The sequence below is a fragment of the Protomyctophum bolini genome, assembly GCF_963924005.1.
Source record: "Protomyctophum bolini genome assembly, chromosome: 6".
Lineage (NCBI taxonomy): Eukaryota > Metazoa > Chordata > Actinopteri > Myctophiformes > Myctophidae > Protomyctophum > Protomyctophum bolini.
Genome location: NC_137867.1, coordinates 21,982,028 through 22,006,061, shown reverse-complemented (window position 1 = coordinate 22,006,061; position 24,034 = coordinate 21,982,028). Strand labels below are relative to the sequence as shown.

Below are 24,034 nucleotides of genomic sequence, written 5' to 3'. Positions count from 1 at the left end.
CAATCACCTACAGAGATTTTGAAAACATGACTAATGACAAAAAACTCCCATATCTGCTGGGCGAAGTACAACAATGTGAAAACAGCAGCAAGATTTGCGAGCTGTTGTGATAGGAGAAGGATATCAAATGAACACAACCACCCTAAAGACTAATCATTGTGCATCATCTGCATCGAGGTATCTTGGTACATAGAAATTGATTTATTGGAGATTCTGACTTTCAATTGTACATAAAGTTTGTTTTGGGGCAATGTAAATGTATGTTTTCGCCAATAAAGCTCTTTGAATTGAAATTGAATTGATGGCAATATGATAACTAATATTAGCCTAGTCATCCTCATTTTACTCCATAAGTGACCAAACTGTGAAAGTCTGTTCTTTTTGCTCTGTCTGTTCTGTCTTCCAAGAAGGAACATTTGGATGTATGCTGAATTTAATGTGACTTTGCCTGAAAAAGCTTGTATACACATGATGTATACAAGCATATACTGTAACATTACTGTACATGACAAATGTATCTCTAGCGGGATTACTAATCTTGTGACACATGAATCCCCATGCATGCACGCACGAGGCTCACAGACACATACAGACGCACACGCACATACTGACCCTGTGTCCTTTTAGGAGTGTCTCACTATTCGGACTCTGGACCCTCTGGTCAACACCTCCAGTCTCATCATGCGGAAGTGTTTTCCTAAGAATCGACTGCCTCTGCCCACCATCAAGTCTGCATTCCACCACCAGCTGCCCCATGTACCTGCCGGAGGGCCCGTGGCACAGATGTACAATCAGCCACCTGGGGGTGATTACGCACACACGCCATTTAAACTAAGGGCTATATCTTGTGCCACCCCTTACCCCTTATCCCTAAACTTATTTGCCATTTTTTACTATTTTGAAAAATTGGTGATTTCTTGTGTTTACTGATCTGATACCGATCTATTAATCGAGAATTAATAGTCTTATATTTACCGGACGGTTGCAACGCTTGCTTCCACGTTGTGACATCATTGAAATCCCAAAACTCTGTACACATGCATTACATGTGCGATCTTTAGTTGTGTTGTTTTTGGATTTGAGGGACGATGTTAGGAGCTCAATAAGAAAATTGCGCAACCTCACGGTTCATTTCAGATGCTAGCATAAGGGACCCACTGTGGCTCGAAAATGGCCGATTATTACTTCTCGTTCACAGGGTCGTCTTCACAGCCTTTATCGTGCATTCTGTTGGCAATGGCACCAGTGTCAATGGTGGCCTCAAATGAGTTAAAATAATTAAAATCGCCGCTCTACAAGCTCACAACGTGTCAATGTAGATTGGCTACTTTCAAAATAGTAAAAAATGGCAAATAAGTTATGGATAAGGGGTAAGAGGTGGTGCAAGATAGGGCCCTAGAGGTGCAACGGTTCATCAAATGATTGAATAATAATCAAGCAATATATTTGGCATTTCATTATGCGAACAGTTTGCACAATTTCAAAATTCTTCAAATATAGTGAAAATAGCCCTTCTACAGGTTCTACATTGCGACACGAGAGCTTGTACATGTGCTATTTTTAATTGAATTATTCACTCATTCAATTAATCCAAAAAGTTATTTTTTGGATTTCGATTTTAGTTTATTCATTAAAATTATCAATAGTTGCAGCTCTAATACACACTCATACACACAGCTCAGAATGTACCCAGTACTATACCGTAATAATACATAGGTGTGTATATCTACTCTACTACATTAAATAAATGTTTTCATACATTTAAAATAATAATAATACCGGTAGTAATAATAATGGAAATAACAGATCTACAAGCTAGACTATTGTCCTGTGACACTGCTGTATGACGAAGTATAAATCAGGACCTTGGTGGTTAACTCTAGGATTATTGGCCATACCCCACTGACACTGCTGCACACAATGTGCCTTACAGGAGGATCAAGTTACCCGCTCTGCAACAAGCCCTTAAAGAAGGGTAAGACGTACGTAAGACATGGTTCCGTGTCGCTCACAATACGTATCCTCCATCTTTACTGCTACTTTCCCACTCACCTCACTCTCATAATGTAGTTTCACTACTAGACTAACAGATAGTCACCAGCATTCACGCTACTAACTCAGGGAATACAGATGACAATGAGCTCATTAGCAAACTCTGGCACAATTTATTTTGTTGCCAGACAATGTGAGCTCTCTGCCTATTGATAAGTAAACTCCAAATGCAAGGTAGTTGCAAGAACAGCAGTGAGAATGGCCACTAACAAACCTACGCCCAGTCATGACCCCTACTGGTTTGAAAACAAAACGTCTCTCATGTCTGTGCCTCAGTATAAAGAACTGCCTAATTTGTCAACCTCTAACTCACATATCCATGCATACTTGCTCTTTAAATATCACACAGCTCAGTTCACAGGCTTTTACACATTGATTCTCATTAATATACAGTATCTGGGCTCAACTTCTCATGGTCAGTTAGCGGTCGAAAAAAATATTAATAAGGGAATTGTCCATCTCTTTTACATGCAAACAGTTTGGTGGTGTGGGTGTGCAGCCGGTCACCTACCTTTGTGATCACCAGGTGCAGTTAAATCAGGCACACCACATAAATAAAAAGATGACGATTAGTCTGGAGGCTTTGAACATGTGAGATGTGCCATACAAAAATGTGCTCCACAAAAAAAAACCTCCACAATCCTAGTTAAGGTGTAGTTTATTATTACCCTAGGAAATAGGAATAGCCACAACATACTTTAATTCACAGGAATACTGTGTCAGGAAATATATCCTTTTAAGTCACCCACTCACTTTGCTATTTCTTCCTTGATAGTATCAATCTACACTCTACAGCCTTAGTGGTGTGTATCGCCAGAAAATGATATTAGTGTCTTCACTGTTTTGACCTGGCAGTGTCTCCAGGTAAAGATGATATGCTCCCTCTAGTTAGTGATTAATCTTTGTCATCGCTGCTCACATCTCACCCTCTCTTCTCCTGACAGTAACTATTCTACAGTATCAGATGGACTAGTCACTCTAATGTACACGTCCTCAATGCTATTGTCAAATACAAATAGTTGAGGAAAAAGTCTGTGGCAGGACTAAGTAAAGCCTAATTTATACATTGCTCACCGAACATAACACATTTTCATCAATAAATCTGTTATTTTCAGTGAGTGACACGTCGTTCATACAAGTATAAATTAGGCTTGAAACCATATGGCAATACTGTTGAGACTCACGTGTGTGTGTGTGTGTGTGTGTGTGTGTGTGTGTGTGTGTGTGTGTGTGTGTGTGTGTGTGTGTGTGTGTGTGTGTGTTCTCCCAGTGGATGATGTGGTAGATGAAAGTGACGATAATGAGGAGATGGAGGCAGACACAGAAAATGACACGGAGAATGAGGAAGATGAGAAGGATCTACATGCTGTGGTACAGTACCTCTGCACGCATGCGCACGCACACACAGGGAAATACCTACCTAGTATAGACCACTGTGGAACTCAAGTCAACTGAGTAATGTAGGACTTAAGCCTTTCCTCTTTCCATCTAAAAAATGATAACATAGAACTCCATCCATCTTCAACCGTTTATACCAACAGTTTGGAGATATAATCCCTCCATCTCATACTTGGTCTTCCCAGGGGTCTCCTTTCAGTGGGACGTGCATCTAGGATCTCCCTAGGGAGACTCGAGAGGAATCCTTACCAGATGCCTGAACCAACTAAACTGGCTCCTTTCCAATCGAATAAGCAGCGGTTCTACTCTGAGTCTCTCTCGTGTGACTGAACTGAACACATGGAACTGAATAAGCTATATCACCCAAAACGCAGTCGGCGCAATACCAGCAGCGTCTTAGATAATTCATTCTGGTCTGTCCCTTCCTGTGTCCCTCTGCACTCTTGTATCTGCTAACGATATAGTGACAGATCAGCTGGACATGCTGCAGTCCAAAGTGAGTCAGCAGGACTAGTGTCTCAGATTAAAGATTCATGTCAGCACCACCTTTGCTCGTCTTCTCTCCTGTGGCACAGCTGGACAAGATGTTTAAATAACGGGTCCATAAAACACTGTCAGTCCCAATGTTTTAGATCTCTCATTTGAGATGTCTTTTGCCCTTTCTCTCTCCGTCTCCCTGTTGTGTCTCAGAACGATGACATAGAGACAGACCTGAACAAACTGCGTCCTAAAGAGGGAAGCGGCCGTCCATTTGAGGAGCTGAGGGTCTATGAGAGGTTCTTCCTAGAGCTGTCTGAAGACTTCCAGGTCAATGCCAGTAGATGATTGACATTCTAGTTGTTTCTTAACAGGTTTTCTGTTGAATGGTCATCTTTCTTTCCCAACATTGTCTGAACAAACAAACTTACTTGACTATAAATTATTTTATTGAAAATAATATATATTTGCCCTAATGGGTATTGCAAAACATTCTCAGTGAAATTCCCAAAGTCTTTCCCAAATATCCTATGTTAAGATCATCCAAATGTAAAGTAGAACTGAATTAAGAGTTCTTAACAGTACATGTCTCTTGTTCCTACAGGGTTATAACTTTGACTGTCCAAAGAGTGTCTCCACCATGTCATCGTCATTATCGCTCAACAAGGCTCCTCGGCCGATCATAGTGCCTACAGCTCAGGCCCTGCCCCCTAAACACGCCCCCGTACCCACCCCCGCCGAGGAATGCCACCTCACCAAAGTACAAGACTCCTGCCCTCCTCCTCCCTCTATCGCACCGCCCGCCGTGGCTCCTCCAACCATCGCTCCTCCTGCCTCTCTGCCGCCTCTGGACCTGGACTCCATCCACCTCGCCGAGGATGGCGACAAAAAGGACGACGGACACACGCCCTCCCCAGACACATCCTCCTCCAAGCCCCGCCTCCCGCCCTCCCAGGGTGCAGTGGGGCTGGAGCAGGCGCTGGTGCACGCGTTGGAGCGTGTCACTCTGGACGGGGAGGGGCCTCTGAATGGAGGGGACGGTGGCAGGAGGGAGGGGCCTCTGAATGGAGGGGACGGTGGCAGGAGGGACGGGGAGGGGCCTCTGAATGGAGGGGACGGTGGCAGGAGGGCGGTCGAAGGCGGAGGCTCTCCAGTATACGTCACCAGGCACATTCAGTCTCCCCTGCTGGTGGGAGGCATCGCCACACGACGAGTGGGCGGAGGAGGAAGCGCAGGGGGTTCAGACTGCGGCTCCGAGGGTCCAGACGAGGAGGGGGGGGAAGGAGCTGTGTTGGAAGTTCCCGACACGGCCCTGCTCCTCCCGCTCCACGACCCCGATCTGTATGTGGAGATGGTGAAGGGAACACGCTCGGTGCCCCAGTACTCAGAGGTAGCCTACCCAGACTATTTTGGACACGTGGCCCCTACCTTCAGGGAGCCCATTCTAGAGAGAGTCTACGGTGTACAGAGGTGAGGTTTTTTTATGTGGTAGAATAGAATTGAACTCTTTCAGCGCCACCTGGTGGTCACCAGTTTAGGCTTTGAGTGCCAATTCTCCCATTATAAAGAAATAAATAATTTGTAATTCTATTATGCATGCAATGTGCATGTCATCACCTGTACACCAGATTAGAGGAATTTTAAAAATATTACATTTTGAATTCCCAAGGGATCACGTCTTGTCGTCCGTGGCATCCGGTACATCATTGGCAATTAGACGTCTTGACGTTTATGGCTCTTAAACTTGAAGAATTTCAGTTGAATTGAATTTGTTTTAAAGGCTCATCTCCTGTGTTTTACTATCTTGTTCTGCTCACATCCTGAAGGTCTAAGATATTCCAGGACATCGAGAGGCTGATTCATCCCAATGAAATCCTGGATAAAGTGATTTATGATCTAGACATTCCAAGGTGAATTTCTTCTACAGAACACCCTAACCTAAATCATTACGTACAGGTTCTTAGCTTACGTAATACGTATGATTCAAGATGATTGAAGACATTACAAGAGCTGTTCTTCAACACTCATCAAATACACTAGGTGGCATTTTAATGCATACCAATGTCTTGATGGGATATGTTGTGTCTACTTGTGTTGCAGTTGCCCAGTGATCCATGATGAGGGCGAGTCACTGAAGTTCAACTCTCAGTTTGAATCTGGCAACCTAAGGAAGGCTATTCAAGTCAGGAAGTAAGGATGTTTGTTTATCGGTTAGAACAGAATCACATATTGAATTAGATATCAAATAAGAGTGAAGCATATACAGTAGTCATTGCATACCAGCGTCGTGCATGAATTCATTTATTGCATACCAGCATTGTGCATGAATTTTGCAAATCAGGTAAAAAAATCCATATTGTGCAATTGATGAACAGTGCACAACCTCTGAACTGTGTGTGTGTGTGTGTGTGTGTGTGTGTGTGTGTGTGTGTGTGTGTGTGTGTGTGTGTGTGTGTGTGTGTGTGTGTGTGTGTGTGTGTGTGTGTGTGTGTGTGTGTGTGTGCGTGCGTGTGTGTGTGTGTGTGTGTGTGTGTGTGTGTGTGTGTGTGTGTGCGTGCTTGTAAAGATATGAGTATGATCTAGTGCTGAACTCAGACATCAACAGTAACCACTACCACCAGTGGTTCTACTTTGAGGTGAGCGGCATGCGTGTTGGAATCACCTATCGCTTCAACATCATCAACTGTGAGAAGTCCAACAGCCAGTTCAACTACGGTGAGGCCTATGAAAAGATTATCTATTTTCAGGTTTCTAATGTTGCCTAACAGTAAACGGTTTTGTGCACCTGCAAGTCAATCTCCATAATGACTGGAAGTTGTGCATAAAACTAGCCAAGAACATAAAAAAAAAGATGATAATTTAATTTCTTTAAACGGGACATTTTATGAAATGTTAGTGCTATAGTATGCAGTAAACAATGATAGCACCTCTTATTGTCCTCTGTTTGGACACAAGTTATTATTTTGGCGAGATAAATAAAACTGTCAGTCAGCTGCATTTTCCTTTTTTTCTCATTCTGTTTTTGCCAATTTTGAATAATTTTGCAAACAGACAATGCGTCTTATAAAATCCCTTGTGTGTGTGTGTGTGTGTGTGTGTGTGTAGGTATGCAGGTGCTGATGTACTCTGTGCAGGAGGCAATAAATTGCAGACCTCGTTGGGTCAGAACTGGCACAGACATATGTTACTACAAGTAGGTATAGACGTATACTACTGCATACAACCAGTGGTGGAAAAAGTACTCGCTTGTTTTACTTACTTAGTAAAAGTATCAATACTGCATGTAGAATTACCATTAGTAAATGTCTGGAATTCGAAATGGACTTGAGTAAAAATACAAAAGTATTGGTATAAAAATGTACTTAAAGTAGAAAGTACTCATTATGCAGAATGTCCCATTTTCCCAAGTGAAATGTATAAATATATTTTTGAGTGGTGCAGCCACTCCAAGGAACAGCAATGTCCGTCCCTGGCTGTGTCCCAGTGTCCCTATGTATGTTTTGGGTACCAACAGGGGACGCTGTTGCACCACTCAGTTCAAACAGGTCGGGAATGGCATATTGTCGGTATCAGCTGGTAACACGCAGGAGTCTATCCCTGTTACAATGTGCTAGACCCCTGGGAGATGGATTACTGAGGTGGAGCGCCACACCCACCATCAGCTCCCAGTACTTCCCGCACGACGTGCTACTCATACGCTGAGTTGGCGGTGCCCGGGATCGAACCCATTAACTTGTGGTCCAAAGGCGAGAGCTACACAATAGCAGAATCTAAAACTAGCAGATCTAATCTTGCAAACTCTAGGCAGATTAATGTCATATTGCTTGACACCAGGGCTAGGGACCTAAAAAATGAACGACAATCATGTCGTTTTTGTGAATTATAATAATAGAGCGATCGTCCCTCCAGGTTATGGGATACATGGAGCTGGAACCACCCAAATGGGTACAATCGGTCCAGCCAACTTTACGAGGCTATTATAACTTTCCTGTCCCTCTGGCTCATGAGATTTACTGGAACCAGTCAAATGCAGGCATTCAATTGCCAGCACAAGCCAAGCCTCCAGACTGAAATGCCAACTCATCAAAGTTAAATTGCAGTTGTTAATCTCTGCATGTGAATATTATATCAGTGAATCTCTTAGTCACACCAACATTAATTGTTCTTGTGAAGTGTTTTTGTTCTTATTGGTGAAGATTAGAATCTTGTGACAAGGCTACTGTTAACTGCTTTGGGAAGGACTCAGCCAGGAAATATGGCGCAGTGAAAACCTGACACTTGATTCAAAGTCAAAATGTGTACCGTCATTGGAGAAGTGCGTGTTACGCACTTGCAGAAACAGTATCCAACTCAATCAACTTTAACAACCATCTGACAGGAGTTTTCATGCAATGCACAGTAAGACTGTGGTGATTAGTATTATTGCCATCACCTGAGTGGGTCAGACTCAGTCGTGTAACTTTCATGTGTTCAACAACACAGCCATGCAAAATAACATTGACAGCTATGACGTGACGAAAGCTTGCCATCCTTAGCAAAGGATGCTATAACTATTTGGTTTGGCATTGGACAATCGCTTTCAGGGTGGGGTATAGCGAAGGGATAATTCCCGCCATATAGCATGTCTACTCTGGTTGCACTGTAATGATGTAATGAGTCCTTTATATTATCCCTTCCTCTCACTGCCCCATGCTTTTCTATACATGCACACAACCCCAGAACATTGAAAGATGGAGGAAGACCAGGTATTCCTCTCATCAGAGATTAGCGCTCTACTGAGCACAAGTTTCAAGTGCTTAGTAAATTGTTCTCCTTCTCCCTAGGAACAATTTCTCAAGGAGCTCCATTGCAGCAGGAGGTCAGAAAGGGAAATCGTATTTTACAATGACCTTCAGCACAAACTTCAGCCATAAGGATGATGTTTGCTACTTTGCCTATCACTACCCTTATACATACTCTACTCTAAAGGTAGTATAACTACTGTATACCACTATTCATAATAGTATAGAAATATGTCTGTCAGTCTCTATCTGTCTATCTAGTCGTCCTAAACACCCTGCAAAATCTAAATTGTCATCGTACTGGAGCTGTTCCATATTATATTCTGATACTGTTCTTCTAACACTCATGAAGTCTGGTCTTATACCATCTCAATGTGCTTAAAACTACAGTACTATACACTGTCATTGAGACAGTAACAACTTTATCTACTTTAGCACTGCATGAATTGTGCAATTATGCAGGTAATATTGACAACTCATTTGCTATAGGTTATCTGTCCTTACTACTTTGTCTTCCCAGATGCATTTGTCCAAGCTGGAGGCATTGAGGACACCTCAGATCTACCTGAGACAAGATGTCCTCTGTGAGACGCTTGGGGGCAATAACTGTCCCCTACTCACCATCACTGCTATGCCTGAGTCCACCTCCAACGACCACATCTGTCAGTTCAGTAAGTGTGTGTGTGTGTGTGTGTGTGTGTGTGTGTGTGTGTGTGTGTGTGTGTGTGTGTGTGTGTGTGTGTGTGTGTGTGTGTGTGTGTGTGTGTGTGTGTGTGTGTGTGTGTGTGTGTGTGTGTGTGTGTGTGTGTGTGTGTGTGTGTGTGTGTGTGTGTGTGTGTGTGTGTGTGTGTGTGTGTGTGTGTGTGTGTGTGTGTGTGTGTGTGTGTGTGTGTGTGTGTGTGTGTGTGTGTGTGTGTGTGTGTGTGTGTGTGTGTGTGTGTGTGTGTGTGTGTGTGTGTGTGTGTGTGTGTGTGTGTGTGTGTGTGTGTGTGTGTGTGTGTGTGTGTGTGTGTGTGTGTGTGTGTGTGTGTGTGTGTGTGTGTGTGTGTGTGTGTGTGTGTGTGTGTGTGTGTGTGTGTGTGTGTGTGTGTGTGTGTGTGTGTGTGTGTGTGTGTGTGTGTGTGTGTGTGTGTGTGTGTGTGTGTGTGTGTGTGTGTGTGTGTGTGTGTGTGTGTGTGTGTGTGTGTGTGTGTGTGTGTGTGTGTGTGTGTGTGTGTGTGTGTGTGTGTGTGTGTGAGAGAACTTCCCAAGGTGTTTTGTAGAGCTTTGTAATTCCTTATCTTTGCCTCCTTGGCAGAATTCACACCAGCGATTGCGTTTATCCGCTAAATGTGTGTATATCTGAAGTTGATTTAACTCTTGAAGAGAGTTCATTTAAAGTCAGTTTAAATTAACATGACATGCCACTTAATGCTTATTAGATACACAGGATTGATTCAGTAGTTTGAGGGTTATTCTGTCTTGCTTGAACTAAGCACATTTGTGCCGCCATATTCTCCCCTGCCAGGAAACCGTCCGTTGATCTTCCTGTCTGCCAGAGTTCACCCAGGAGAAACCAACGCCAGCTGGGTGATGAAAGGCACACTGGAGTTCCTGATGGGCACCAGTCCGTTGGCACACAGTCTGAGAGAAGCTTACATCTTTAAGATTGTGCCCATGCTCAACCCTGATGGAGTCATCAATGGAAAGTGAGCAGAAAGCATTACGGCTTTAATACTTTAAAACACGCGTGTGTGTGTACACACACACACACACACACACACACACACACACACACACACACACACACACACACACACACACACACACACACACACAGACACAGGCTAACACCACAATTCTGGCACTGAACCAGTGACACTTCTGCCAATGGTTCAGTGGTCATTTCAATTATTTTAACTTCTTAAACCCTACAGTATAGTATGCTTATTTGACCAGGGTCCCTTTGGAATCCAGCGGTTCCTGAGCCGCTTTGGTAATCGTGAGGCAGCTTGGTGTACAGTGTAGCAGAGTACCGTAGATGTATCATAGCCTACCGGTATCTCCCTTGGCCATGGCACTGTACACTCATGTATAACCTCAACTACGTTTCTCTCTTCTCCCCCTCCAGTCACCGCTGTTCTCTGAGTGGAGAGGATTTGAATCGCCAGTGGCAGAACCCCAGTCCAGAAATCCACCCTACCATCTACCACACCAAGAGCCTGCTGCAGTACCTCGCACACATACAGAGGGCGCCACTGGTACTGATACATTACCTTAGCCACTTAAGCCACTACTTTATGCCCTGTGTGCCTTAGTGTGACATAATAACTGTGTGTGTGTGTGTGTGTGTGTGTGTGTGTGTGTGTGTGTGTTTGTGTGTGTGTAGGTATTCTGCGACTACCATGGCCACTCGCGCAAGAAGAATGTGTTTATGTATGGCTGTAGTGTGAAGGAGACTGTCTGGCAGTCCAATATCAGTGCGACATCCTGCGACCTGCAAGAAGACCTTGGATACAGGGTGAGTGGCCCAACGTGCACAAACATCCATATTGGCTGGGTCTGTCTCTGGGTCTGTCCCAGCACGGAAGTAGCGTTATAGCATTCGTTCACCAAGTGTCACTGTTGCACAGCCTAACACACAGACATAGAGACACACATACTGTACACACACACACACACACACACACACACACACACACACACACACACACACACACACACACACACACACACACACACACACACACACACACACACACACACACACACACAGGCCAGGGAGGAGAGCTTGTACAGTAAAGCACCACTCACTTCAGACGGGTCTGATTTTGTTCATAATATGAATCATCTATTTTATACTTTTATACTACTATAATAAACAGAGACACCTGGTTTAAAGTGGTTAAGTATGTCTGTGGGTTTTATACTTAAAGTATGAAATGCTTATGAAATGCTTAGTATGAGGTATAAAATACAGCAGCCTTGTGTTCATGAAACAGAAAGATTGGGTATTGGGTAAGACTGACGTTATGTATCTTTCAGGACCTTTCACTGCTTCGTCTCAACCATTACTCAATGACTCTGGTCTCAGCCACCACGGTGGATATTTTGACTTTCCGTTTTATTTTTATTTTAATGTTGCCACTACTGTTGGAGCAGCCATAAACTACACAGGTTCATCCCGATGTTCTGGGCATCTTTGTAATGTTAGTGTTTTAGTAAAAAGCAGGCAGACTAACATCAGTCACTATAGTATAAGAGGTGCGCCTGCATGGTGAGGGTTTAAACCCCGCAGCTACGTCGAGTCCGCCTACAGGAAATACGTTAGCTACGACCATGAGACCCCTTCCTGGATTCGTCTATAGCCTACAAGGTTTCCTCTCGACAGCGACGGAACACACATCCACTTCCCAGCACTCGCTCAATCTACCCTTTTGTTTGGGATCACTGCGCTCACACACCAATGAATATTAATGGCATTTAACTTAATGAAACCTGCCTTATTGAATTCTGCTCGTATTGTATTGCATCAGAACAGATGCTACTGTATCACTGCAGCCAATGGAAATATTATCAGACAGAGTGATTGTCCTCCTCATACTTGAAGTTCAAATTAGGTTGACCAAGCCTGTGAATATTGATGGGAGTTGTTGTTACTACCTGATTACGTATTGTATTGTATGAAATTGTCTGAAATGATGTTAGCAGGGAGATCAGTCTCATTGGTGGTCCTTTGGGAGATGTTATTCTGCTTCATAAATTATCTCATTCTGGTCACATACAGTACTCTGGTTTGCCATCTTTCATACAGAGAACATAAGGGATTGTGTACTTAATTAGATCATTACATTATGTAGATAATTACATTTTTTAACATGATTGCATTATTTATATTAATTAATTATTATATTATATATATCTAAATGGCTTTAAATGTGTGACTACAATGTGAATGTTGATCTCAGACTTCATCATGTGGCCAGCCTGTGATGTCAGTCATCGTATGACATAATACGACTTAGCCCAATTTTCTATATTTTTACTTTACTTAAAGGATTTGATACATTTGGAAACTTGAGAAATGGGACATTTTGCATAATGAGTACTTTTACTTTTGGTTGCGACCGTATGTTTGATGCCAATACTTTTGCCATCATACTACACACAAGGATACAGTACAGATACAGCACAAATGGAACATTTGTGTCTCTTTCTCAGACCCTGCCTAAGATCCTGTCCCAGACAGCTCCAGCCTTCAGCATGTCCAGCTGTAGTTTTGTGGTGGAGCGCTCCAAGGAGTCCACAGCCCGTGTGGTTGTATGGAGGGAGATCGGAGTACAGCGCAGTTATACCATGGAGAGCACGCTTTGTGGCTGTGATCAGGGCAGATACAAGGTGTGTGTGCGTGCATGCGTGTGTGTATACAGTATACTTTATGTGTATGGCTGTCGGAGAGACTATGCTGATGTACTGTATGTGTCCACCAGGTGGCGTCACACTCTTTCTTCACCCAGCGTTCTTTGTTTTACTCTGGTTTTCCTTATACCAAAATACCCTCTATCATCCCTTCCCTTCTTTTCTCCCTCTCTTCTCACTCTTTCTCTATTCTTCCCTTATTGGCTATTGTCCCCTACCTCTCTTTCTCCTTCCTTCCTCTCATCCACCTATCCTTTCTTTATTTCTCCATTGTTCTTTTGTGTATAATAGCTATAAATTCTTAATTTCCCATCCCTTTCCATCCCTCTTTTGTCCTCACTTACATTCCTCACTACTAGTACTGACTGAGCCGCCTTCGCTACCACTGGGGGTGGCCAATGTCAACATCCGCCGAGCCCAGGGGCAGTCTTGAGTTGCCAGTTTGGCGCAGATTATCCCCCCTATTGATTTGCTTTTGATTATTTATCCAGATGTGCAGGAGCTAATGCCCAGTGGCCTTGCTGTTTCCCTTCAGCCAGGCCAAGTTTGAATGTTCCCTCTTAGCCCGACTCTGAGGAGAAAGGAAACGTGAAAGGTTTGCGAGGTTAGAGGAAGTCCATGTGTTATTGAAGAGTTGAGTATGGAGAGGCTAAGGGATGTGTGCGTGTGTACATGTGCGTGTGTCCTGGCTGGGAATGAGCTTTACCATAATGTTTCCACATCAAAAACATAGCACAGCATGTCGTGTCCCAGTGTTGGGAATTGGGATGTTTGATGGACATGAGAATCCTTCTCCCGTCACACACTCCAGTGCATCTGTAGAAAGCCTTACATCTTCTTGTTGAGAGTATCAGTTTACCAGATTAAATAATATATACCGTATATACTCAACTGCATGTTTTCTTTTTACAATCTTCTTTCCCTTTTCTCCCAATGTAGTTGTTATGCAAATTCTCAAACTGATCTCCACACACGTGTAGTCCCTGTCACTTCTCTAACCCATACACTTGGTCATGTGGGAGAGAGTGCACATGAGTACATGTCTCCTAATGCGATACACATGTTTCGCCTGACAGTGAGGCCTTAACACATGCAGAGGAACATGCTATCCGACCCAGTTCTCGCTGTTGAACAGGCACCCTAATCAACCTGTAGGGTTCGCTAATACAGCAACAGAGAACATCCTCCTGGCCTAACTCGGCCTTCAAGCTCTGTCAGTTGTGTCTGTTGGAGCACCCGTCCAAGCAGCATTTACTGTATATCATAACTTTATCCTAATATTAGACAATGTGTGACTGTCTCCATTAATGTGTGCCAAAATAACTGTATTCTCTTTATGTGCCTTTATGTGTGTGTGATATATGAATTGTATTTAACCTCCAGGGTCTCCAGATTGGCACCAGGGAGCTAGAGGAGATGGGAGCCCAGTTTTGTGTAGCCTTGCTCAGGCTAAAAAGGTTGACCTCTCCCCTGGGAATCCGCAGCCACCAACACCTTCTGGATGTGGAGAGTGACCTTATAGAGTCGCGCTGTAAAGTAGTCAGGTACATACACACACACACACACACACACACACACACACACTCACTCACTCACTCACTCACTCACTCACTCACTCACTCACTCACTCACTCACTCACTCACTCACTCACTCACTCACTCACTCACTCACTCACTCACTCACTCACTCACTCACTCACTCACTCACTCACTCACTCTCTCACTCACACACACACACACACACATACACACCTTCCTCAGTGTGATAAGAAATACAGCACAGCTATGTGTGGTATATATTCAGTTCAGGAAAACCACGATCTCTATTTATCTCAAGTTGGTTGATTGACTCAACAGGGTGTAGTTTCAGTCAAGCCCCATATATTTTCAGAGAAACGTGGATACCACTGGCAAAATGTTTTTTTGTTTTTTTAGCAAATTGCCTCACAACATAAATTAATTTTGATTACATATTTATTTAGTTGGTAAGGTTTGCAATCGCGATATTACGCTTTACCGTTGGGCCAATAATGAGGGTAAAGCACACCATGCAGCATACTTTCCTGTAATATTCCTTCATGTACTGTACACATAGAATATGGTCTACACATTGGCGTTGGTAGCTAGGACACCTGCACCACACAAATAAACTCCGCTATCACACAGCTATCGGATAGAGAAATTGATCTCAGTGGGACTAGATGCAGAGAACTAATTCAATAGTAGAAGTGTCGTTGGCTCTCACCACTGGGCACTGAAATTTAAAAACAAATGTTTCCAGCATAGCAAATTCAGTGTTCATATATCCTATATCCTTTTGGGACTCATGGGTATCATTATGTTCACTAAAATATTTGATCTTTAACCACTTAAACCCTATGTAGTGAATGTGATGCAACGCTTTGTGAGCTTGTAGATTGCTTATTTTCTGTGAATGTTCACCTCAAAATAGGGATGATAATATGGTTAAAAGAAAAAGCCATTGACTATTTTCTTATCACCAGACATCTGGACGTCTGCTGCTGATATGTGGCACTACTTTTCAAACAACATGTGAGAAGCTGCATGTACGACAATGAGTTCCTTCAGAACATCTATTGATGATGATATGTGATGAAGATGGTGGGAACTGTGAAATGAGTCAGGAAATGGGGATGATTAATTGCAGGCATTGTCATTATTTCAGTAAGAAGGCACCCAGTATATGGAGACGTTTCTGATAAACCTTCTACAGTTACACATTTCGTGGTAATGGTGAGACGGGAGACGTACAGTAACTGATTTGTTACAGGCAGACAAACCAGTAAATTGTCTTCATACAGTTAAGTCACAGAGACAGTGGTCCCAAATCATACAGTAGTATAGCAATCAATCTTTATCTATTCAACCATTCTACAGAATTCTAAAAACTCTTTCTCAAACAAACAGCCAAATATTTTTTGGATTGAGGATGGTATTCTACACAGTAAAATCCTCAGTGTTAATTTATCAATTTGTAACTCAGAGAATGCACAAATGTAGGAAAAGATGTCCATAGCAGAACATGCTTCTTTTACATTTGTATTATACATTGTGATATACTACAACGTTACTAGAATGTCACATGAGCGTTTCTATCTGCCATCATGTAGAACTCAGGCGGTGGTTTTCAAAGTGGGGGGCCACCGGGAGGCACCAGGGGCCATTGAAAAGGAGAGTAAAATGAAAGGAAGAATAAATAGAATATTAATATAAATAATAATAATTATATACTATATATAAAATATTGTTCCAGTTTAACCACTTTCAACCTGGCGTCTCTATTTTGGAAATATCATTATTGTCAAAATTATGAAAATGGCCAACCTGCAACCTTTCCAGTTTCCACTATTGTTGTTTACTTTCTCTTTGAGGGGCGCTAGCCCCTCCTATGCCCAGCTGTGTGTGTTTGTGTGTACTCCATAGCGATGATTTCATTGGCTGAGCACGGAATATCGTATGAGGATGAAAAGTGAGGACACCAAAAGTGATTGGCCGGAATGTGATGTATGATGATAAGAGCGCACCTGACTTCACACGAGTGTGATTTTCTTTTTAAGCCATTTTTACAGCAGGGTTCTGCAGTCTTAAGCTCAGAGCTTATGGCTATTATGGGTGTCCTTGAGAGGATAAAACAGGCTGAAAAGGTTTAGGGTTAGCAAAAATTTAAGAAAAATAATAATAAAATGAATTGCCTGATGAAGACCTAAAAGGTTGAAACGTTGCAACAGTAATAAAAGTAAGTTCTTTGAAGCTATAAAACATTGCCCGGATGTTTTTATCCTCTCCTTGATTCTCACCTTGATGTCCAGCACCTGGCCTAAATACAACCATAAGATGTGCACACAATCCTCTCTGAACTATCCGTTGTCCGTATCCTCTCAACTATCCGGATGTCATGGCGTATCATGGCCAAGTTTGAGATCCGGCCTGAATTATGAGTTCAGGCAGTAGACCTTGTATGGACACAGAGGTCAAGTTGATGCTAGAGCCATCCATTTCATTCTGATGTCTGTTTATCTTGGGGAAGTGAACAAGGGGAGATTTAATGAGCATTCCTGATGGGTTGGTTTGACCTTGACACTGGCTAACTACTTAAACCTTGTCTGTGGAATTCCTGCAGCCCTGGAACAGAATGTACCAGTATTTTTGCTAATAGCCTATATTGAGTTAATGTTGTACCTTATTCGAAACAAGGTATCCTGCATCCTATATACTGTGTTTAGGACAGTCGAGGGGTGGAGGCAGACAACACAACACACAAACACGTTAGCAGCAGAATGCTCTCCTCAGCGTGATAGGCAATAGAATATAAGTGTAGCACTAATAAAGGGGACCTAGGTGTCACAATCTATTATCCTTGTAAAAGTGTTTATTCATTGTTGGCTTGCATACAAGCGATATTGTGTCTACTCGGGCCATTTTATGTGTTTCGCCAAGGTCTCCAGACCAGTATAAGTTTATGTGCTTGTGGTGTACATACCTGTAAATGTAAATACATTTCAGTCCAACACCACAAAGCAACCACGCCAAACCCGGGTCTCTAACCACATAGGTTATCTACACTTCTGTCTCAAATCCTCTGTGATCTCCCCTCCACGCAAGATTTCATGACAGTGGTTGATGTGGGAAGCCTTTAGTACACTCAACCACTTAATACTCAAGTCTCTGGCTCTCCCAACCTACTCTCTCCTCTCATATTGAGTTATTCATTTATCATTTATGCATCCACTCATTGGGGGACACACAAAGTGTTTTGGGGTTTTGTGATTGTGCTGCGAGAGTGTTATTTGCATGCGTGTCCTCTGGGATCGTCTGCTCTCTCATCCCAGGTTTATGGGTTTTTTATGCACAGGGTTTGATGCGGTACCACTTATCCTTTAATAGGTCATCATAACAATGCTATCATGACCACATACAGAGGCAGCTGCTGCAGCTGAGTACGTACTAGAGTGGAGGTGATGATGTGTACGCGTGGCTGCACGCGCACAAGACTTTACCTGGTTGTCTGTTTATAATATGCGTGTGTGCCGTGTGGATGCATAATTGTATCTGGAGTTTGCATGTTCTCCCCGTGTCCCCTAGGGTAGATACCCTCACAAAAACATGCGGTAATCCTGGTCTCTAAAACTACCTCCCCCTGGCCAGCCGGGGCGCCTGATGGAGGGGAAAGGAACTGGTCGGAATAACGTGTCCCTTCCACTCGCTACGTCCGGCCCGGGGAAATTCCCCTCTGTCAGGTGAAAAGAAGCAGCTTGGACTCCTCATGCATAGAAGCAGGCATGAGGTCAGTCCGCTGCCCCCCCCCCAGTTTGGCAGAGGAGGTGTAGCGCCCAGGATTACATTAGATAATTGGCACTGGGTGAAAAAGAAAACTGGGTTACAAAATCGTGGGATAAAAATGTAGTTAAAAAAAAAAAAAAAAGATTACATGTGAGCATAGTATGGTGTGTTTTGTACAGTATGTTGTGTGCATGTAGAGATGCAGACAATGCTGTTCCGGGAGAAACAAATGGTGAGATCCCAGAGCGCAGTAACAAAGCAACCATTACAGGCCATTATTGGACACTCTTATGTGTGTGTGTGTGTGTGTGTGTGTGTGTGTGGGGGGTGGGGGGGGTGTGTGCGTGCGCGCGCTGCATCACTTCTACTGTACACACTTACTGTACTCCATCACAATATTTCTCTAAACACACACACATGTGCACACCACTCCATGATAATCCACTTAGGTGTGTGTGTGTGTGTGTGTGTGTGTGTGTGTGTGTGTGTGTGTGTGTGTGTGTGTGTGTGTGTGTGTGTGTGTGTGTGTGTGTGTGTGTGTGTGTGTGTGTGTGTGTGTGTGTGTGTGTGTGTGTGTGTGTGTGTGTGTGTGTGTGTGTGTGTGTGCGTGCGTGCGTGCGTGCGTGTGTGCGTGCGCGGGGAGGGTTGGGAGGTCAACGTCTGAGCCCCTCTGATCGACTGTCTCCCAGGGATCACATTTCAGACCATTAACACCATTAAAAAGCCACTAAAGCCACTAAAACCTCAAAGAACACAGTAACCATTTAACCATTAAGACGCACTGGGAAGGAAACCAAGCGTGTCAGTGACAGCGCACGGCCCTCATTTGTTAGCAATATTAAAGTGTTATTGGGTTAGATCTTAAGGCCTTCATCATCTGTGATTGTCTTGTGTTTCAGTGGATTGTTGAAATTCGCCATGCATATTTCTTTTCAAGAGTCAACATGATTGATTATTTGGAATATGTCTTAATGAGCTCATTGAGCTGTAAAAAGTATAAAACTGTGTGCTTCGGGTACTTTAAAAACATTTTCCCTACACAATGATTTAACGACACAAACCCTGGCGTCCCTATTCTGGGCATGTCATAATAGGATAACATTCATTGAAAATAGATTTGATACCTAGAGAAGTACCTAGAGAACTTTAGCACTTTATAATATTTGTATTTTTTTATCTTGTCACGTTGTATGTATTGTCCAACCCCTCTTAATTCTCCATTCACGATACTTCAAAACTTAACTTATATGGCCATCCAACAGCTGCAATGTTTACAGTTTGCACCGTAAACTCATATATCATACTGTAGTCTGACGTAGCAGCAGCAGCCCCACCACCTACGTGATGTCATGTATCATACTGTAGTCTGTTGTCGTCACATAGCAGCAGCAGCCCCACCACCTACGTGATGTCATGTATCATATAGTAGTCTGTTGTCGCCACATAGCAGCAGCAGCCCCACCACCTACGTGATGTCATGTATCATACTGTAGTCTGTTGTCGTCACGTAGCAGCAGCAGCCCCACCACCTACGTGATGTCATGTATCATACTCAGTCTATGATCATACTGTAGTCTGTTGTCGTCACATAGCAGCAGCAGCCCCACCACCTACGTGATGTCATGTATCATATAGTAGTCTGTTGTCGTCACGTAGCAGCAGCAGCCCCACCACCTACGTGATGTCATGTATCATACTGTAGTCTGTTGTCTGTACTGTAGCAGCAGCAGCCCCACCACCTACGTGATGGATGAGGATGAGCCGTCCTTCCTGGAGGAGGTGGACTACAGCGCAGAGAGCAATGACGACGAGGGCGACCCCGAAATGGACCCCAGCAACGACCTCCAGGACACCCCCGTGCACCGTGGCCATCTGTCCGACTCCGAGACCAACCACAGGGACTGACATGCACACCTTTACCCCTGGAGCAAGGTGGGAAACGGACACAAGTCATATGGAATAAAACTACTGTGTTTTTTAAGATGACGTTGGTGAATCTTGGAGCCAAGCTGTCTTAATGGCCGGTGGATAAAATGGTTAGATTCCCCAGCCTGCTCTTTGCTACTAGTCGCTAGCTCTACAGGCCTATCAGTAGTGTAGCTATACTAAGCACTAGTTAGCTGTTCACCATTCACTGTATAGTCTCTGAGACACACTTCACTTACCAATGCCTCCAGTTGTTCATCCTTTACTTGAACCTCTTGCTGACCTTCTAGACTGGACTAGCTACAGCACCAATTATTTTATTCATCAAACTACCTTACATTTCAGGTGCATGGGCCGGTGTATCCAAACTTGGGTTCTCTTTGAAGTTTCCTCACTTTCAGCCTCTGCTTATTTGTTCTAATAGTCTTTACAAAAGAAAAGCAATGTTGATTGCCGGGAACTAGAACACCAACCTTATTTATTTTACCTTTTTAGCACACTGCTCTAGTTGTCTTGTCATTTCATTCCATCCATTTGATGGTTTTTAATCTTCCTTCCTTCCTTCCTTCCTTCCTTTCTTCCTTCCTTCCTTCTTTCCTTTACTTTCATTCCTCTTTAGTTCTTTCTCTTTTCCTTCTCTCCCTCCCTGTCTGTTACAGTACATGTCAAGGCAATGGTGTGTCGAGGTTGGATTCCTGGGATGAACCGACAACCTTGGCAGAGATTATAATCCAGAAAATCTTTATATGTTGAGCCGCAAAGCAAGTCTGTTTGCTTGTCTGTCTGTATGTCATGCTGTCCACAAATATATCCACAGAAGGTGCTGAAGAGGCTCAATTATGCACACCTAGGTTTATTTAGAGCTAGGTACAGGTGTTGTAGTAAGGTCATTTTAAAGAGGGAAGGGGAGTTATTTTAGCTACATTTGTTAGCGTGGTCCCAGCTTTCCGAATTAGACCAGGCCCCTAGATGTTACACCTCCTGTACCCCTTCGTCCACCCCCACCCCCCCTGACCCTGGTACACCATGGATCCTGTAGTAGTCCATGGCATATTTGCCTTGCTAATCTAACAGTGAGACATATTTAACTACAATAGAATGTTCACGTCTTTAACGAGACAAAATGTCATATGGTACAACACATGAAGTGCACATACAGTACAGTAAGTAGTGTACTCACACTCACTCAACACAAGCTCGCACAGAGAAAGTTTTTGTTGTTGTTGAGTGTCTTGAACCGTGTCTGCTGAAATTGACATTAGTAACCTTGGTGGTGAGGGTTGAATGTACGATATTTTCACACACTGGTCACTTTTTCCGAACGATAGACAATTCTTGCAAAGTAAGACCAAGCAATTATAGCCGTGATGTACAAATAGCATGAGCTGCAAAAGCAGAGAAAGCTTTTGCGCTGTGAATAATGCTGTACTATAAAACAAAGAAGCGGAACAATGGAGATAAAAAAATAATAAATAAAATACATCACTTGAAGTGAATAAGTAACTTTTTGCAAAAGCTTCACCTTACATCACCTCACAAGGTTCCAAAGTGCTGAGGGCTCAGCCCAAAGCTGAGGTTTATACGTTAAATCTGGAACTTTTTTCTTGTCCAGTCTGTGTGTAGGCTTTGTGGATTTGCACGTGAGACACAATGTATAAGAGTCAATAGTACAATATGATTGAAAGAACGGTGCTTTATTGAGGGTCAAATGTAGCTGAATTGATATTTGAATTTTTATTAATTGTTTCTTTAATAGTTAATATGGTTAGTAAAATAAATGACCATATTTTTACAATTTTCGCATGGCTGTTATAAGTTTTTTTTATTTTCTAGAGTGTGTGTGTGTGTGTGTGTGTGTGTGTGTGTGTGTGTGTGTGTGTGTGTGCGTGCGCGCGCGTAAAATGTGTCTCTTAACCACTTAAACCCTACACCAAATATCTTCTCCAAAAATAGTACATCTGTAAACTCACAACGCAACACATTGACTTGTGACACATTTTGAGCTTGTACAGTAGATCTGCTTTTTTTTTTTTTGCTGTTTGCCCCAGAATATGGACACTAGGGTTCATGTGGTTAATCTTCTTTGTATGTCTGATAAGTGTTGCTGTCAGGCAGAAACCTTGTATCTCCATATTTCAACTTATTTATTTTTTTTAATAAAGAAATGCCCTACTTCCTACTTAATATTGATGAACCAATGAAAAGTATTAACAATACTTTTTTCCCCCATTTCCTAAAAAAGTTAAAGCTTTGGACATACCTGTAAAAGGTTTCCATCTGACAGTGACGATATGAGAGACTGTTACAGTATGTTGTGATAGAACCGTGCACCTGTTTTATATCCGCCATTATGCTAGGCAGCTAAAACTGTGATTTTTCTTTTTTTAATTAACTTTTTTGTTTTGTTTGAGGGGAGGCAAGCTAAAATCGCAAAACCATTTAAGTTAATTGTGACATACTTTGAAGCTTAATGTTAAAACTTAGGGAATAAAATGGCTACTTGAAAAACTAAAACCTAGCTGTCTTCCTTTATTCTTTCTTCGCTGCCCATTTATTTGGATATAGATGCAAGAATGCTATTTGGATATATGTACTGTATATGTATTTTATTTACATTGATGATACTGTATGTATGTTATTTAGATATATGCGACTGTAGTTATCTATTCAGGTATGTTGCTTAAGTCTTCTACTTTACTGTTTTTAGTGCTTTGACCACTTACCCTGTTTGACAAACGTTCATGGCAAACATGGTTGGAGGAAGTTCCGATCTGTTTTCATCCACTGACATATGCCAAATGACTGTTTTGTTGGAAGATGGAGCCAGAACACGAGTAATAATATTGAACATCCAATATTGCAGTCATAGACCATAGGATGGATTTACACAATAATTGTGTTGCCTCCTTTGTTGAAAGAGGAAGTTTGAAGGGAATGTTTCCTCTTGAGACAACTGTCACGTTACAGATGCGTCCAACTCCAAGGGTGAAAACTAAATGAAATATTCCTCATCTGTAAATCCAGCTCGGTTTTAATTGAGAGCGGAGGTGCTTAAGAAATCAGACACGATTTTTGCTCTGTCCTCAATGAACCCCTTTGAACTCACTGCATACTGTAGTAGCTCTGTTTTATCTCAGGGATTGCGAAATGATTGTATTTTTTTTGTCTCACACCCCATCAAGAAATGGCAACGGTCCCTTAGCCTCTGCTGTTCTACCAAAACTAAAACAATATTTAATCTAGTCCAGGGACGACTTAGCCGTAGCTCAGCTAATGCTGTGGCTTCCCGAGTTTAATGGCGAGTTTCTATAAAGCACTGGCTGCTAAAGTCCTCAAAAGCATAGGAACCCCTGGGGATAAAACATGGAATTATTGGGAACGGAAAACTGTAGAGCCAGTGGGGCTTATTTCCTGTATATTTTATGACTAACCAAGTAGTTATGAATATGCTATATGATTCATAGTACACCACACTGAACTAAATAATTTGTCTTGTCATTTACATGTATTTTTGTCTATAGCCTAGCACTGTCACATTCTGAAATGTTATGAAACGTACAATGTGCATCATGAGTGTGTGAAAATGCCTGGCTCCATTATTATATTCTCAGATTCAGAGTCACATGAACCAGTGTTGTTCTGCCAGAGAAGTAAGCAACTCAAAATAAGCCCAAAAGAAGCAACTACAGACCACACGAGCA

At 42.7% G+C, this 24,034-nt stretch overlaps 1 protein-coding gene across 1 annotated transcript in view; it reads left to right on the top strand.

The window, feature by feature from the left end:
• Positions 1-22,847, top strand: part of agtpbp1 (ATP/GTP binding carboxypeptidase 1) — a 36,615-nt gene extending 13,768 nt beyond the window's left edge. The window contains exons 11-26 of the mRNA XM_080765735.1: positions 628-805; positions 3,323-3,423; positions 4,141-4,257; positions 4,532-5,397; positions 5,754-5,837; positions 6,028-6,117; positions 6,494-6,642; positions 7,033-7,120; positions 8,751-8,895; positions 9,229-9,379; positions 10,216-10,396; positions 10,819-10,948; positions 11,077-11,208; positions 12,909-13,085; positions 14,490-14,650; positions 20,129-22,847. Of these exons, the coding sequence (XP_080621861.1) occupies positions 628-805; positions 3,323-3,423; positions 4,141-4,257; positions 4,532-5,397; positions 5,754-5,837; positions 6,028-6,117; positions 6,494-6,642; positions 7,033-7,120; positions 8,751-8,895; positions 9,229-9,379; positions 10,216-10,396; positions 10,819-10,948; positions 11,077-11,208; positions 12,909-13,085; positions 14,490-14,650; positions 20,129-20,312 (2,934 nt within the window). The 3' untranslated portion in view covers positions 20,313-22,847. The remainder of the gene's footprint in view (positions 1-627; positions 806-3,322; positions 3,424-4,140; positions 4,258-4,531; positions 5,398-5,753; positions 5,838-6,027; positions 6,118-6,493; positions 6,643-7,032; positions 7,121-8,750; positions 8,896-9,228; positions 9,380-10,215; positions 10,397-10,818; positions 10,949-11,076; positions 11,209-12,908; positions 13,086-14,489; positions 14,651-20,128) is intronic.
• The last annotated feature ends 1,187 nt before the right edge of the window (positions 22,848-24,034 follow it).